The 15,324-nt window shown below is 39.7% G+C and overlaps 3 protein-coding genes across 3 annotated transcripts in view; 2 read left to right on the forward strand and 1 right to left on the reverse strand.

Moving 5' to 3' along the window:
• ctr9 (CTR9 homolog, Paf1/RNA polymerase II complex component) overlaps positions 1-6,248 on the reverse strand; it is an 8,108-nt gene extending 1,860 nt beyond the window's left edge. The window contains exons 1-17 of the mRNA XM_005936474.3: positions 6,056-6,248; positions 4,650-4,748; positions 4,060-4,299; positions 3,855-3,972; positions 3,684-3,773; positions 3,113-3,369; positions 2,903-3,010; positions 2,585-2,821; positions 2,257-2,475; positions 1,869-2,052; positions 1,694-1,782; positions 1,409-1,594; positions 1,115-1,202; positions 877-1,025; positions 673-789; positions 444-589; positions 288-359 (exon numbers count right to left, since the gene is read on the reverse strand). Coding sequence (XP_005936536.1) covers positions 288-359; positions 444-589; positions 673-789; positions 877-1,025; positions 1,115-1,202; positions 1,409-1,594; positions 1,694-1,782; positions 1,869-2,052; positions 2,257-2,475; positions 2,585-2,821; positions 2,903-3,010; positions 3,113-3,369; positions 3,684-3,773; positions 3,855-3,972; positions 4,060-4,299; positions 4,650-4,748; positions 6,056-6,100 — 2,444 coding nt within the window. The 5' untranslated portion in view covers positions 6,101-6,248. The remainder of the gene's footprint in view (positions 1-287; positions 360-443; positions 590-672; positions 790-876; positions 1,026-1,114; positions 1,203-1,408; positions 1,595-1,693; positions 1,783-1,868; positions 2,053-2,256; positions 2,476-2,584; positions 2,822-2,902; positions 3,011-3,112; positions 3,370-3,683; positions 3,774-3,854; positions 3,973-4,059; positions 4,300-4,649; positions 4,749-6,055) is intronic.
• Positions 6,249-7,093: 845 nt separating this feature from the next.
• LOC102309654 (inositol 1,4,5-triphosphate receptor associated 2) lies at positions 7,094-8,527 on the forward strand. Its single transcript, XM_014338135.2, has 6 exons — positions 7,094-7,205; positions 7,294-7,413; positions 7,511-7,691; positions 8,065-8,129; positions 8,212-8,272; positions 8,365-8,527. Exons 1-6 carry the CDS (start codon positions 7,187-7,189, stop codon positions 8,525-8,527), a joined length of 609 nt encoding a protein of 202 aa, XP_014193621.1. The 5' UTR covers positions 7,094-7,186.
• The window catches only part of mrvi1 (murine retrovirus integration site 1 homolog), a 35,685-nt gene continuing 28,731 nt past the window's right edge, over positions 8,371-15,324 (forward strand). Inside the window, exons 1-11 of the mRNA XM_005936475.2 lie at positions 8,371-8,523; positions 10,000-10,117; positions 10,218-10,268; positions 10,367-10,444; positions 10,520-10,576; positions 10,657-10,716; positions 10,842-10,897; positions 13,250-13,343; positions 13,424-13,549; positions 13,620-13,699; positions 13,963-14,674. Of these exons, the coding sequence (XP_005936537.1) occupies positions 10,544-10,576; positions 10,657-10,716; positions 10,842-10,897; positions 13,250-13,343; positions 13,424-13,549; positions 13,620-13,699; positions 13,963-14,674 (1,161 nt within the window). The 5' untranslated portion in view covers positions 8,371-8,523; positions 10,000-10,117; positions 10,218-10,268; positions 10,367-10,444; positions 10,520-10,543. The remainder of the gene's footprint in view (positions 8,524-9,999; positions 10,118-10,217; positions 10,269-10,366; positions 10,445-10,519; positions 10,577-10,656; positions 10,717-10,841; positions 10,898-13,249; positions 13,344-13,423; positions 13,550-13,619; positions 13,700-13,962; positions 14,675-15,324) is intronic.

A 15,324-nucleotide genomic window follows, 5' to 3' on the forward strand; every position in this document is an offset into this window, starting at 1 on the left:
AAAAAAAAGCTCTTTAAATTAAATTAAAGACTGATAGAAGTACTGCCAAATCATCACACTCCATTTCAAACTGGTCTTTCTACTCTTGGGTCTGTATGATGTCAGTGGGAACCAGATCCATACCACAACCCCACAAACCTGCTGTTTTATGAGGGGCAGCCAATCAGAAGACTGGGGGTCAGAAAGAAGTTAAAACAATCTGTGGATGAACTAAAAGGCTGCACTGACCCAGGATCAGTATAAACTAAATAAGGAATATTTTGAACTGTGAAACAACTCAGACTGACCTGGCCTCAGAAGCAGCGAGAGCGAGGTCAAACCTCATCTTGTCTCCAGCCTTGCTGAGGTAGCTGAAGTACCTGTGAGGGAGATGACACTGCAGGATTAGTAAAGGACGGCCAGGGAAAGAGACAGGGAGGTGGGAACATAAATCAAATCATTACCTGTGAGCCAGTTCCAGCTCTTTGACAGCACTGAGCACAGCCTTCAAGTTGCTCTTCTCATCTTTAAGCACAAGGGTGGCCAGTCTCTGAAGCACCAGGGCCACATTAAACATCAGCACTGTGTCATTGGGCGCCACGTGACGGGCCTTGATGTAGGAACATCAGAAAGACAGAGTTACACTTCCCCCCACACTGCAGAATGAAGCATAAGCCTCTGATTTCATTTTACCTTCAGAAGCATCTGTTTGCACTCTTGCAGTTTGCCACATTTGAAGAGCGCACGTGCGAGGTAAAGCAGCACCTCTGTGTTCTGATATTTGTAAAACTTCTTCAGGCAGTTCTCGTACTGTCAGACAGAGAGAAAAAAAACTTAAATGGAAAAAGCAAAGGAAAGACAAAAACTGTAACAGTTTAACACAAGTGAGGCGTTTACCATCTGCACGGCGCTGATGTACTGCTTCTGCTCCACGTAGATGTGAGCCAGATTTAGCCACACATCACTGATTTCGGCTGTGGCCTCCCTCACCTGCGCGAAAACATCTCGCGCCTCTCTGAAGTAGCCCTTGTGGGCAAGGACAGCACCTAGACATAAAAATATATGCATATACTTAATGCAAAATACACACAGCACAACAGATAAAAAAGATAAGAGAGACTGAAGAGTGGCTGACCGATGCCATTGGCGGCATAGAGGTTCTTGGCATCATTTCGCAGGACTTGCTTGTAGATTGCCAGGGCTCGATCTTGGTGTCTCTTTTCCTGCCGAGACATTTATCACCAGCGAGCACATGTTTTACTCAAGTGCCTGCACATAGCTGAACTTTGTAACAACTATGCTAACCAGCTGCCTGTGTTTATTTAGCAATAGCATTCAGTGAACTGTTCTGCTGTTTTACAAGTGTTCTTTAAGCTCTCTCTCACAGTTAAATATTCAATCGGTGTCCCGACAGCAGGTTTCCACGTACCTTTTCACGGTCTCTGGTGGGCTGGTGCAGTGTCTGTAACCACACGTTACCCAGAGCCAGCATGGAGTAGGTGTCGTTCTGTGTGGACGGCTGCTTGAGAATACGTTCAAACTTCTTTTGACCTGGACCCCACTCCTGTTTGGCCAGGTGAAGATTTCCTATCAGGGACCAGGCATCCGGGTGATCCTGCAGAACAAATATCACTTAATGGAAAAAGAAAAAAAAAAAAAAAAGAGTTTTTGCAGCAGACTTTGTCTATCGATGACATTTAACACCAGGCTGTACCTGATTAATCTGAAGAGCTTCTTTGAACCAGTCGGAGGCTTCGTAGAAGTTTCCTTTGTCCCGAGCCATCGCTCCAAGACGCAAATAACCTGCAGGCCAAAATAAACAATCACAGAGTGGAAACTTGTTGTTTTGTTTTTTTTCATAGGCTCATGTTTTATCGATGCATGCTTACAATCCACATAGTTGGGATGTTCTCTGAGGATGTTTTTGTAGAGTTTCTCGGCTTCGTGGAATTCACACATAGCCTCGTACAGACGGGCCAGATTGTAGGAGGTGGTGACAGAAATGGCATTGTAGTAATGCTCGTCATGCTCTCCTTCGGCTTTGGCTCGCTCCAGAGAAGCTAGAAAATATTTCTGGTGGGAACAAGACATGACCCCGTCTTGAATTAGCTCTACTATTTATACAGAGTTATGTACACTCGATGATCAGTAAATACCACAGGCATCCAGTAATATTCTGCAGTTCCATATTAACTGAATAAATTCTCAACTAAATGAAGCTATACTTAGTTCAGGAGCTCTCAGGTTAAACTGCATTTATGGTATATTATTAGCTACCTTGGCTTCCCCTAGGTTGCCCAGTCTGAAGTGCAGAGCCCCCAGGTTGTTGAGAATCTCGGGGGGAACGTCGGCCTGCACCTTCTCCTGCAGGATGCGCGTAGCTGTGCCGTAAGCGGACAGCGCTCCTTGGATGTCTGTCTGCTCCAGAATTTGTGCCAGCTCAATCCACGCCTCCACATCATCTGGGTACTGCTCTGTTACTTTCTTCAAGTGCCCCTATGAAACAAAAACAGTGGAATATATCCAGTAACTATTAAGCATATTTATCAAAATATGTCTGGCACAATTTTCCAAGCTATGAGATAAGTGACATGAGAATACACACTTTTGCAATGTCTCTTTTTTCCTGATCGTCAGACGTTGCATAGAGAGACCCAAGGATTTTCATAGTCTCGTAGTTGTTGGGGTAAGCCTTTAAAACCTTTTCAAAGCACTGCGCTGCATTTTCTTTGTCTCTTCGATATACATACATCTGCCCCAGGCCGAAAAACGGCAGCACAAAGGTGGACGAGGCAAACTGAGTGGCTTGGTAATAATACTGAAACGCTTGGTCGTAGTCCTCCTGTGGAAGAAGAAAGGACAGATATGAATGGCGACCTCAGTAAACAATAACAAGCTTGCACGCGGCTGGTTGGGATCGTACCTGCACGTGAAACGAGCGAGCTAACTGATAGCAGCTCTCAGCCTGCATGGCCTCAACTTCGGTGTTGTGGAAAGCGTGCAGAGCGAGATGCTGCACTTTACTGTAGTCCTGAGAGGAAGCAGAAAGCACATAGGCACAAAGAACAGTTAATAACAGCGAAAGGCTAAAACTTATATTTTCACTGCATTTCAACAACACAGCCGTGATTACCTTTTTGAAGAAGAAGTGGTTGGCGAGGTGGTTGAGCACCATGGGGTTGCTGGGGTCGATGGTGTAGGCCCGCGAAAGGAGCTGCACTCCGTTCTTGATGGAGTCTGCCTCTTTGTTGTTGAGCTCTAAAACAGCCAAACCAACGAGCGCTCCCACACACTTTGAATTAAGCTCCAGGGCTCGACCGAAAGCCAAACGAGCCTTCTCCAGTTTGTTGAGCTTGACGAAACAGTGGCCCATCCCCAGCCTCACCTCAGCTACACAAAAACAAGACAAAGAACAAGTTGGGAACATTCGTTTTAGAACCAATATGAGTGAAGGGCAAATATATTATCTGCGGTCCTGTGTTTTTAAAATCAAGGATCTTCTGTTCATAAATTGTATTTGTAAGTTAACAATGAAGTGGCTCATTACCTACATATCTTTGCCACATAAAACATGAACATGCTGGCTCTTGTTGCTGCTGCAACAATAATATTTTCATCATAATATTGATGATGATGACAAAAACTAATAAATGAAATACAGGCATGCGGGGACTGTTTAAAGACATGACATGTTATTGGTCTACCTGGGCAGCCGGGGTTTGTACGCAGAGCCTTTTTGTAGTATGCCAGTGCTCCTCTGTAATCCTTTTTATTGAAGGAGATGCAAGCCTTACCTGTTTAACAACAACATTGTTATTACTTCAGTCAATCGGTGTAGTGCATTTCAGTCCTACGCTGTTTCATATTCAAGTTACCAAGCAAAGCAGGGATGTTATTAGTGGACTGGTTGAGGACAAAGTGGAACTGAGCATCGGCCTGGTCCATCTTGTCTCCTTCCAGCAGGCAGAAACAGGCTCTTCCCAACAAATGGTTCTGATTGAGACAACAGCATGTTCAATTTACTTGAAATGCAAGAAACATAACCTCATTTATCACCTGCTATGCTACTTTTTTCCCTACCTGATCATACATGATGATCTTGTCTGCCATAGTATACAGGAGCGTAGCCTGTGTGATGAGCTCTTTCTTGGCATCTTTGTTTTTCTCTTTACGTGCTTGCTGGACATAGTAAGCTGCCAGTGTGTCCAGACAGGTCATCTGGTCTTTTTCGTGGTCTCTGTAGTCGAGGTTTCCATCAATACGTGCTGCCTCTAAAAGCTTTACAAAGTCCTCTGTTTTGCCCTGTTTGTAGTACTCCAACTTAAGAAGAAATAGAAGGAAAACTGTCACACTCGATTGGAATTTCACATTGTTTGTACACGTTTCATCAAATTAACATTTATACACACGTCAGTTAGTGCAGTACTTAATCTGAATCTAACAACTACCTGACTGACAAGAAATTTACTGTTTATTTTAAGGTCACTTATTGAAATTTTCTGGTTCTCAACTGTGCGATTTTGCTTCTCTGTCGCATCTTTCTATTTGGGGTTGAGAAAACAAATTACTTCGAGCTGTTACATTGATGTTTGGGATAAACTGAAAAAAAGAGCTTAATTATTATTTGCAGAACAAAAACCATGAAGTCTAAGGCCGATGTATCGACTCACCGCCAGAGCAATCCAAATGTGCAGCTGCGTGTGCTCCTGCTTCAAGATACTGATGACCTCATCTCCTTCAGGAAGTTGGTCAAAGTCGAGCTCGATGACCTGGAAAACACAGATATGTATGTATGTTATTACAGTAAATATCTCAGCATGCATGGTGTTGCCAGTGGAAAAACATATCTATGCAGATTATATGTGTATTATATTATTTTATTGTAATAGTAGTGTAAATCCTGACACATGTATCAATTCAGAGTGTTATGAATTAGAAACTGGAAACTTTGTTACGCACTGCAAGAAAACCACCTGCATCCTAATGTAGCAAAGACTAAGGAACGGGTTGTGGGCATGAATAGGCCAAGAACTCCAGCGACCCCATTTCCATCCATGGGGTCTGTGTGGAGACGATGGGGGATTTCAAATACCTCGGTGTTTACACTGATTAAAACACAGAAGTCCTCTACAAGGAGAATCAAACTTGTATTTACTGTCTAATGAATGAACTTTGATACTTATGGGATGATGCTCCCAATTTTTTATGAGTCTGTGCTGGCCAGTGCCATCCTCTATGCACAGAACCCAGAGATTGATAACCATACCTACCTGTGGCCATCAGACTTTATAACTCTGTACTGTACATAGTGTTGCTTTAATTTTGGAATATTTGATTTTAATTTTACATTAAGTGTGTACTTATATTTTTACTTTAAAAATGGTTTCCATCTTCTCTCTTGCATATTTTCTATTTTAACAAAATATGTTTAACAAAAAAAACATTTTGCATTTAATTCTTTAACGTCAGTTTCTTAGGTAGATTTCACTTGACCTACACAGTTTAATAGAAAAACTTTGCTGCTGCAAATGCTTACAAGGTTCAATAAATGTGTTGGTTATACTGATCAATGCTTGTTTCACCAATTTTAAAAATATTTATTCAATGTAAAAGTCTTCATAAGGGACTATTACTGGCATATGTTTCTAATACTTGGTCCACTCCTAACGTAGCCTAAACACTAATGCAACCGACTGCCTGCAACTACAACACATCTGTCACAAATTCGGTGATGTGTTGAAATACCACAACGCTTATCAGGCTCTTAAATTAAATAGAAAACACCTCAGTAGAATTTAATGTTTACTGCATCACTGAGAACGGCGACGACAAAACATCGCGATAAGTAAGCTTTGCACAGGCGCCGAACGCATATTTAAGGAGTTGGAACAGCTGACAAGCATTAAAATGTCACTATGTTTAAACTCCAGATTGCAAACAAATACACCAGGCTTTCGTTACAACGCCACTCTGTAAGCAGGTACACAACATCAGCTCAGGCTATCCGCAGTTAGCTTAAGCGGCTAACAGCACAGCTAGATCCTCTTAGTGAAAACAGGTTCACGGAAAGATTTACCTCATCTGTGTCCCGTAAAGGGATCTCGATAGAGCCTCGAGACATCTTGAAAGAATAACCAAAACGACCCGAAGCTAGATTTATCTAAAAAAAAAAATTGTAAAAATAAAAATACAATTTCTTCCACCCGTTGTCTGCTAGTAGCTAATTCATGCTTCCGAAACACACGGATGGCGCAACTGAAATTATGTCCGGGCAGAAACCATAAACACTATGACTCAATGACTGTAGAAGAAAATAGTCATTACTATAACTCAAAGAGAAACTGCCACAAAAAAAGACGAATTTAGTTAACAATGGGAGAGCCATCACTTACAATACAATAAAACAATAGTGTTTTATTGGGAATAAACTGCCACACACACTCACACTGGAAGGTAGTTACTCCCTACATTTGCTGAATTCAAAGGGGAGACTGTGCATTTGATGTGTTAAACGTGTGAATTTAAATTTACTGTGTGCATCATTGTCACAAACCTCTCCAGAGCTGCATTTTGGCAAGCAGTGGGAGGAGGGTGTGGAGGGAGGGAGGCTGAGGGGATGTCAGCTGGTTTTGATGTGAGTCCTGAAAACCAAAGAAGCACCTTGAAGACTTCACAGTATTTCAGAATTAAAGAGTAGAAGACAAACGATAAGGTGATGCTTCTTACTGAATGATTTTCTTTACAGAAAACCTTTCCGGACTGAAAAGTAAGATTTTTTTCTGACTTGTTTCTGTTTAAAAATAAATGTTTAAAGGCTATATGAGATAAGACCAAAAACATATGTGTCTTCCAATCTAACTGTAAACCATATGAATTGTCTTCCCTACAGGAATCTTCAGAGGTGGAAATTTGGTTCACGTGAAAGTTCTTTAACACAACTGTACTGTCTGAAAACCTGCATTTTTAACTCATTTTTTATGAAGACTGGCTAGATTTAGTTTCTAAAAACCATCTATGATCCAATTTGCATCAAAGATAATACGTAATTCCAATTTATTTTCAATTTTATGATATTAGTCTGTTAGTTTTAGCCTCCAGACACAATGCACAAAGGTAAAAATGCATTTGTTTATTTAAATTTCAGGTCATGCAGGGACATGACTGTCCAGCATAGTTGCTCTCTGTGGCTTCAGGAGAAACAAACACAATGTCTGACGACAATAATGGTGAGTGTTTCAGTTTATCCAGTATTAGTATCAAACAAGTATACAGCATATTCATTTCTTTTTCTAACATTTTCTAACACATGTAAAGTGTGGGAGACATCTGGCTGTGGGATGAACGATGTGTTTGAGGACAGCAAAGACACAAGCGGATTATCTGAACATGAACTCCTTGACATCGTGTATGATACGTGTAATAGCAGCAAATCAGGTACACAGATGGACTGAATTTTATTTAGACAAAAAAAAACGGTGCAGTAATGGTGTGACGTCTTTTTCATTTCCTCCTTTTCCCCTCTTGCCTTCAGGTGAAGTGTTAGCCTCTACCATTTTCGAGTATCTGCACACCATGACTGCTCAGAGCCCAGGGCAGGACCGATTGGCTGCCCTGCAACGGCTGCTCGACCCTGACTGTCAGGACCCACATGTGAGCAGAGAGACATTTCACTCCACCATGAGGACGTGGATCACCCAGTGCAGCGAGGACAGGTGAGACTGAAACTCTACACAAGGGATCTTATTAGAGATGTTATGCAACCTTGGTATTACATCTAAAGCTTCATATCCAATTAAATATATTGTTACTACAGATGAAAGTTCCTAACAGTATATTTTTATTTTGACTTTTTTTAAAGTTAGCTCCACTTTAAATAATTACCTTTGAAGGTAATCATCTAAAACAAGGGGAAGAATAATTTAAAGATGAAGGGATGAAGATGGTCTACCACAACGTCCATCACATTTGATCTTTTTTACAAACACAGCAGGCCATATGCAGTTAAATGTATTTTTTTCCTACTTTTCTATCAATTAAATATTTTATTAATCAGCTGTGATATCACTCAGTTTTCCTGTGTTACAGTACTGATGAGGACAGCAGCCATGTACCTCGGCCAAACACATCTGAAGAGCCTGTAAATGCAAATGGTATATTTCCAGGTTTTATTCTTAGTTTTGAGACTCAGTTTATTAAATATGAAACAATTCATTGCTCCTCATTTCCTTTCAGGGCTGGGTTTGTCATTTTGTCAAAGTGAAGAGACGTCATCAGAAGGCCAGCTGTGTTTCTGGTTGGATATTTTGTTCTAGTTTAACCATTGCTTCTGTTTGCCTCCCTAATCAGTTTGATTTCACACATTAGTAACCATTTCTTTGGCTTCAGCGATGGAAAAGACCTGTCATGTACAGTGGCTGAACTGAAGCATGCCAACCGCAAACTTAGTGAGCAGAACAGTAGTCTGCTGAGGACTGTTGCTCAATGTGAAGACACAAACCTGCAGCTCACTCTGGACATCACTGAGCTGCGAGCAAAGCTGGTCAGGTGAAGAATAAACTAATTTCTCGCACAGTTAACTGCATTCCAAGCATGTAAGATTACACTACTGTAATAACTTCCAGCAAAAGCAGATTGTTTTATTATTCAAGTTTTATTATTCAACTATATCATATCATTTATTTGCACTTCAAAAATGACAAACTGATCACTAAAAGTGTAATAAACATCTAATGACTAAAAAATGAGCAGAAATACCAATGCCAATCATTATAGACTGCACATATTTCATGTAGGTAAACTCTGGTTTGGACAACACGTATATTTTAACACATATATCTTAACTCTGAACATGATCAGTGTTCAGATTGCTCAGATTAACTTGTATCAAACTATTGTGAAACTAGTTTATGTGAACTTATTCATATGAATAAGGCCTAACAGACACACCTTTGTGAAGTGACTACATATTCAAAAGCATATTTAAACAAATAAGATAAACTCTGAAAACCAGCTATGGGTAGAAGTTCACATGAACTCATTGTGGGCACAAATGTTATTAATTTTGGGCTTTTAGTGATTTCCCTGTACTTTTTTTCCCAGGGTGGAATGATTGTACAGCATTCATCTTTAATGACCAAAGAAGCAAGACCTTCATTTAGACTTTCTCAAATCCACACAGGGGCAAAATAATATATAAAGGCTCTAAATACATGTACATGCACCACCATTAATATTTGGTTAAGCATCCCTTAGCAAGTTTCACCTCAATTGAATCTTTCAGTAAGCATCAACAAGCTTCTGGCAGGATATTTGACTATTCTTCTTAGCAGAATTGGTAGAGTTAATTTAAATTGGTGGAAGGGATGAAGTGAAGATGACTTGCCAGACTCTTTTGGTACCGTCAACAAGCTTCTGATAAAATTCTGGATGGAGATTTGACTTCCTCTTGGCAGAACTGTGGGAGTTAATTTAAAATGATTGATTTCGAGGCCCCATTTTGGAGTGCAGTCATACATTTTCAATAGCTTTACGGTCATCGCTTTGGGAAGACCAGAAGCTCAATGTTTTATCCATTCCACAAGAAGTATTGATTTTTGTTTGGGATCACTGTCCTGTTATATATATATATATATATATATATATATATATATATATATATATATATATATTCTTTTGATCCTGTGTGGATTAGAGAAACCTCAACATAACATTTTAAAAAATCCAAAAAAATTATTTTTTCTTAAAATTTTAAAGCCATAAAGAATGCATGCTGCACAATCATTCCACCCACCATACATATATAACAAGCCCATTTCTTAAAAAACATCAACAGCAAAATAAACATCAGTTACTTACTTCAAATGACACAAATAGGCCCTTCAGACTTTTCCTTAAGGAACCTTCTCATAGACACACATTTATTAATTTATTCATTGTTTGGTTTGTCAGTCTTTTTTTTCATGTAGTCAGTCATGTAATTACCTTGTAATTTCCTTGTCTTGGTTTGTTTATCATGTGCAGTGCTCAGAGGTCAGCAGTGAGAGTTAGATCTCTGACAGAAGAACTGGAGGAGACACGTCAAGCATTTAAAGAGGCCCGGGAGAAAGCCAGTCGGACCCAGAATAGCTGCTCCAAACTGGTATGTCAAACTCTCAGCAGTCCCACAGTGAAACACTCTGCTGCGTTTGGCTTATTTTATATGGCAACTATTTACATTTAAGTTTTTTTTTGGTCTTCAGAGCAATGAGGTTGAATGTCTTCAGAGTGATATTCGAAGGCTTGAAGAAGAGGTGTTGTACATCTTAAAAATATGCCCAATGTGTGCGCTTTCCATTATATAAAATAAAGCTGATGTTTACATAAACGAGCATTTTTCATTTCCACACAGAATGAAAAACTCATCTTTGAGAAAACATGCTCCGAAGAAAGCCTCAACAAATTGAGGAAGGTCAACACTGAATTGAGGGTAAGAAGAGATGAGTGTAATTGTTTCTACACTGTAATGAGTTTGTGTTGTTAGTAAAAGCCTGTATGTTCACAGGCTGGAGTTGAGGAAATTCTGATTATGTTGACACTGAGAGACAGAGAAATATCAAAGGTAAGTTAAAAAAAAAATGCTAACAATGAAAGTTGAAATTGTCACATTTTAAAATGTTTATTTTAACTTTAACTGTCTAGAAAGACATTCTTATGGAAAAGATGAAGAACGCTCATGTGGAGAATCACAGAATGATAGAGGTATGTTTGATATTGTGGAGCTTAGAGTTGAAGGGAGACTATTCGATACTTTAAATGCCATGACATCATATTGAATGCTAATCAGATGTTACTAAAAAAAAATTTCCTCTATTCCGGTGTTGTAGGGTCTGCAATCCGAGCTGATGAGATTACACGAACATTCAAACCAAGTTCTTCTGAGGTATTTTTAATTAATTGCTTATAAATGTAACATGGTGCTGACTGTTGCTTTCTCTTCTCAAAAGGGCTCCTTTTGAGATTCCTATGATTCTGAGAATTATAGGAGAATCAAGTTGAGCACAATACTACGCTATTCAACTGAGTGGCAAACTGTGTTATGATTTGCACTGTAGCTTTAAAAAGGGAGGATGAAAATCAGAGCAACAGAGACTGAGAAATCTCGACTCTCTAACACGAGTAATATCCATGTCTGGAAATAAAAGATGGATATAGCCAGCATAGCTTATCACTATGGTAGTTATCACTATGGTATCACTATCACTATGGTAGCTACCAGCATAGCTCTCACTTTGAACCATCAATTTTGGCGTTACTGCATCCACAGACACAAGTAGCTCCTAATTGGGCAAAAGTAAAAATAAAAATGCTAGAATTTTACTCCCCAAAACAGGGGAGAGAATGCAGACTTCCTGGACAGGCTGTTAGTAAAATTAGCTGTACATGAAACTTATTTGTCAGACAATTGCCTTAATAACCTAAAGGCACAAAATCCCACATCAGTTAGCCCACTAGTAAGCTGATGTGCTAGCATAAATAATGCATAACTTTAATCCTTAATGGAATTAACCAAGCGAGTGAGTAGCTTTATTTTGATGGGCACAAGATGCGACCAATCACATGCAAAGAACGACTGGGGTCATACCATTATGTGACAGAAGGAAGGGGGGCAGACGTTCTGATGACAGGAAGTGTGATGGTATAGGCCAGGTACACAGATAGACAGGGGGAGCCAGTGTTGTGCCAAAAACTGATCGTCTTCCAAAAAGTGATTTTCTATGTTTTTGTTTGTTTTTTAAATCTAATGTATTTACTTATATTAGTAAATAGACTGTAATAAAAATGATTTATGAAGAGGTTATGTATAAAATAAAGAAATTACTTGTTTTGGAAGTATCTTTATGATGTAATTGTACCCATATAATCATCGGCTCTGTCCTTTTTCGTCACTTCAAGTAAGTTTATAAAACTGTGATGTTATTTTTACAATTTCTGCTTCCCTCTTGGTTAGATCTCCTTAGAAAAACACATTTTTAATTTCAACAACACTTTTTACCCCAATAATAAAAGTCACTTTGCCAAAAACTGATTGCAGCAGCTGCTTCGCGATAGGATTGTTCTTTTTGGCTCTAAATTACTAGATGTTCTCCACAAGAGAAGCTTTGACAGATTTTAGGTCAACAAGCCAAAACAGCTTAAATTCCATCAATAATTCTTTGGCAAATACCGGAAATCACTTTTTGGCACAACACCGTATTTTACTGCTAGCATGTCAGAAAAAAGTGAAGGAACGAAAACGAAAGAGGGAAAATGTAAAATGAGCAGCATCTGGCTGGATTTCAACTATATTGGAAAGTGCAGAATCTATAAAATTAGGAACTGGCCTTAAGTGATCCCAGTTTTTATTTTCAGCCATTTTCCATCGTGGAGGACAAAAGGTTTCTAACTTGTCCGGGCCTTAAACCTCATGTGTGTTCTCCCCAGTAGTGGTAATTGCACAAAAATAAGGTTTTTGAAATTACTGAATAAAAAAATGCTACCACAAAACCATGCCTCAGAGTGTCTCAATGAGTCTCAGAGGCCTAAATGTGCGATTGAAGTCATTTCTAATTCTTAACTTGTTTGATCTGCTGCACACCAAAAACAAGAACAAGCATAAATTAAGGACTTTTATCTTTACTTTTATTACTTTTACATCTTTATTGATAACAACCTATCTTATGGTCATTCATACTACACAAAGTAATAAATCAATAAACAATTACAGTTTCATTGTTTTGTTTTTTTACTTTCTACTACAGAAATTTCTTTCTCTAACAAAGCAAAACAAAGCCAATGAAACTGGACAGTCTGGGCAATGAGCTACAGAAACTTTTGTGTAATTCTATAAAGTCCAGAGTTGTGCTGACGGATTCCTTTCTTTGTCACAGCAGTTTTTTCTTTATCATGTAGAAACAGTTAAATATGTGACTTCTTCACGCTGAAAGAAAAGGAGATTTGATGGTTCGGCCCCCTTAGGGCCAAAGTGGGCTGCATGTGGCTCGCCATGAAAAATAAGTTTGACACCCTTGCTCTAAGCACATGCCACTTTCTATGTGAGCTGTATGTCTATGTAAACTGATTCCCTTTTGCAGCCATTCTCAACTGGCCATTTTGTGCAACTGCAGTTTTTGGCACTTATACACTGGCTTACTTTTTCAGGCACTGTGAATGTGAATTGAAAAATTTATAAATTATCTTAACAAAACACATGGTTTATGAATGAGTGATTTTTTTTTCTGCTGAATTCTGACAGGTATGAAAGACACTGTATCAGCCCTCAGGGACTTTACAGTCGTGAGCCTCCAAACCATCGCTCTCTGCAGAGTGAGATGAAGGATATGCAGCAGGTCAGTAATGCTTGCTGCCTGCAGATTATCTTTTAACAGCACCGCTCATTTCATGTAGTTCATGCTTCCTTCATTTGCAGGAACATTACAGAGCTTTAGATGATATAAGTCTCCCATCCCACACGCACGACGCTATTCAAAGCATCATCCAAAGGATCACGAGTGCAGAAATAGCTCACCTTCTTCACAATAAACATCTCGAGAGGGTGAAGATGATGTTCATTATAGCAGTAATGTACATATTAAGAAATCTCATTCGTCTTCTCTCACAAACAGGACTGTGCTCCTGTGGAAATGCAGGAGAGGCCTTTTCCTCAACAGCAACAGGCAAGAATCAAGCAGCAGCTTCTCAATGTGTATGTGATTTTTTTGTAACCTCCCTTTCTCCTCTTATGGTAACAGATTGGTTTTGGTTGATGTTAGTCTTTCTTCTGAGAAGCTAAGCTAATAAAAAGAGTGTCTGGTTTTTACAGTGTATTTATGGGCATCTCCATTACATAATCATACCAGTTACCATCTTCCGTGTGCAAGACCGTATCAGGGATAAGTGCACTTTTAGTACCCCTTAGTAACTACAGACATTACAGTGATGTTTATAAAGCTGTGGTGGTGGTTTCAGGCTGCAGGAGCTCGAATTGTACAAGTATGTGTGGGAGGATAAAGGGGAGAAGGTGGAGGATCAGCAGAGAGCCTGGGATAGGGAACAAAAGGAAAGTCAGAGTGGGAGCCAGATTCCCATCAAGGAGGCCAAGAAGGTGGCTGTGGCGAAGTGGTGGAAAGCCCTCAGCGTAGAGGGGGCTAAGGTCCGAAGTAAAGACATTAAGTCAATTCAGGAGCTCTCTGAGATGCAAGCAAAGCTCAGGGAAGCAGAGCAGACGATCACTGATATGAGGGAGCAGGTCTGCCACCTGCAAGCATCACTAAGATCGTCACAGGAGCACACCGAGCAAAAAAACACCAATAGAGTTCTTCATACTGACAAAGGAAGCAATACAGAGAGAAAAGAAGAAGACAGAACTGCGGCGAAAGAGCTGAGAGATCAGAAAGATGCTTCAGTGGTCACAGATCCTGTTAGTATCACAGACGGAGCAGCTTCAGAGCAGGACACCACAGACAGGCTTCTGGCAACCCTGAGGAGGATGGAGGCGATGGTCAACAACGCACTGGAGACTGCCCAGCTGGTGAGGAAGAGCGAGCAGAGGGTGAGCCAGGTGAGAGTGAGGATGGAAGGGATCACTCACAGGGTGGAGGAGGCTCTGGGGAGAGCTGCAAACACTGATGAGGAGCTAAACATGCTGGAGGCCAGGATCACAGAAAATGCTCCAACTCAGGTTTGTCTGTGTTAGAAACCCATCTCTGCTTTACATAAAATCAAAGCTAATTGTATCTTTATTTAAACCTTTCATGCACAATTATGACAAGCTCAATCAGGATTTTTTTCTTTAGTATTTTTATTCATCTTTAGGCATGAAAAAAGATTTTTGAACTTCATTTTTTTTAAACATGTACTTTTTGAAGAGTTTTTTACATGTTCACTTAATCAGTCCACTGACCAGTGGGTGACAGGATATGGAGTGACACATCAGTGTCCAGTGTAGTGGTTTATGTGCAAGTATACCATCAACACTGACACAAACACAAGAAAACAGCCTTTGAATAGCTGTCCACTGTAGTGAGCACTATGCGTGAAAGGGTTAAATAAAATAAAACCACGTGGAAAAATTCCCACCAGCATGTTATAAAATATTTATTTCAATCTAATGTATTATTTCTATGGAAAAATGGACATTTTATTGGTCAGTAGAATTTTATTCTTGTTGCTATTTTTACCTGCGCTGTGATCCACTGTTGGAAGCGGATGATTCCAAACAACTTCCAAAAAAGAGCAATGCTCATTTATTTGCATTTTCTGTGGTAATGCAGTAGCACAATCAGCAGGATCACATAAACATTCTCACAGGATTTAGCAAAGTGTTCCACA

The sequence above is a fragment of the Haplochromis burtoni genome, unplaced genomic scaffold, assembly GCF_018398535.1.
Source record: "Haplochromis burtoni strain Fernald_Lab_line unplaced genomic scaffold, NCSU_Asbu1 Contig_50, whole genome shotgun sequence".
Taxonomy (NCBI): domain Eukaryota; kingdom Metazoa; phylum Chordata; class Actinopteri; order Cichliformes; family Cichlidae; genus Haplochromis; species Haplochromis burtoni.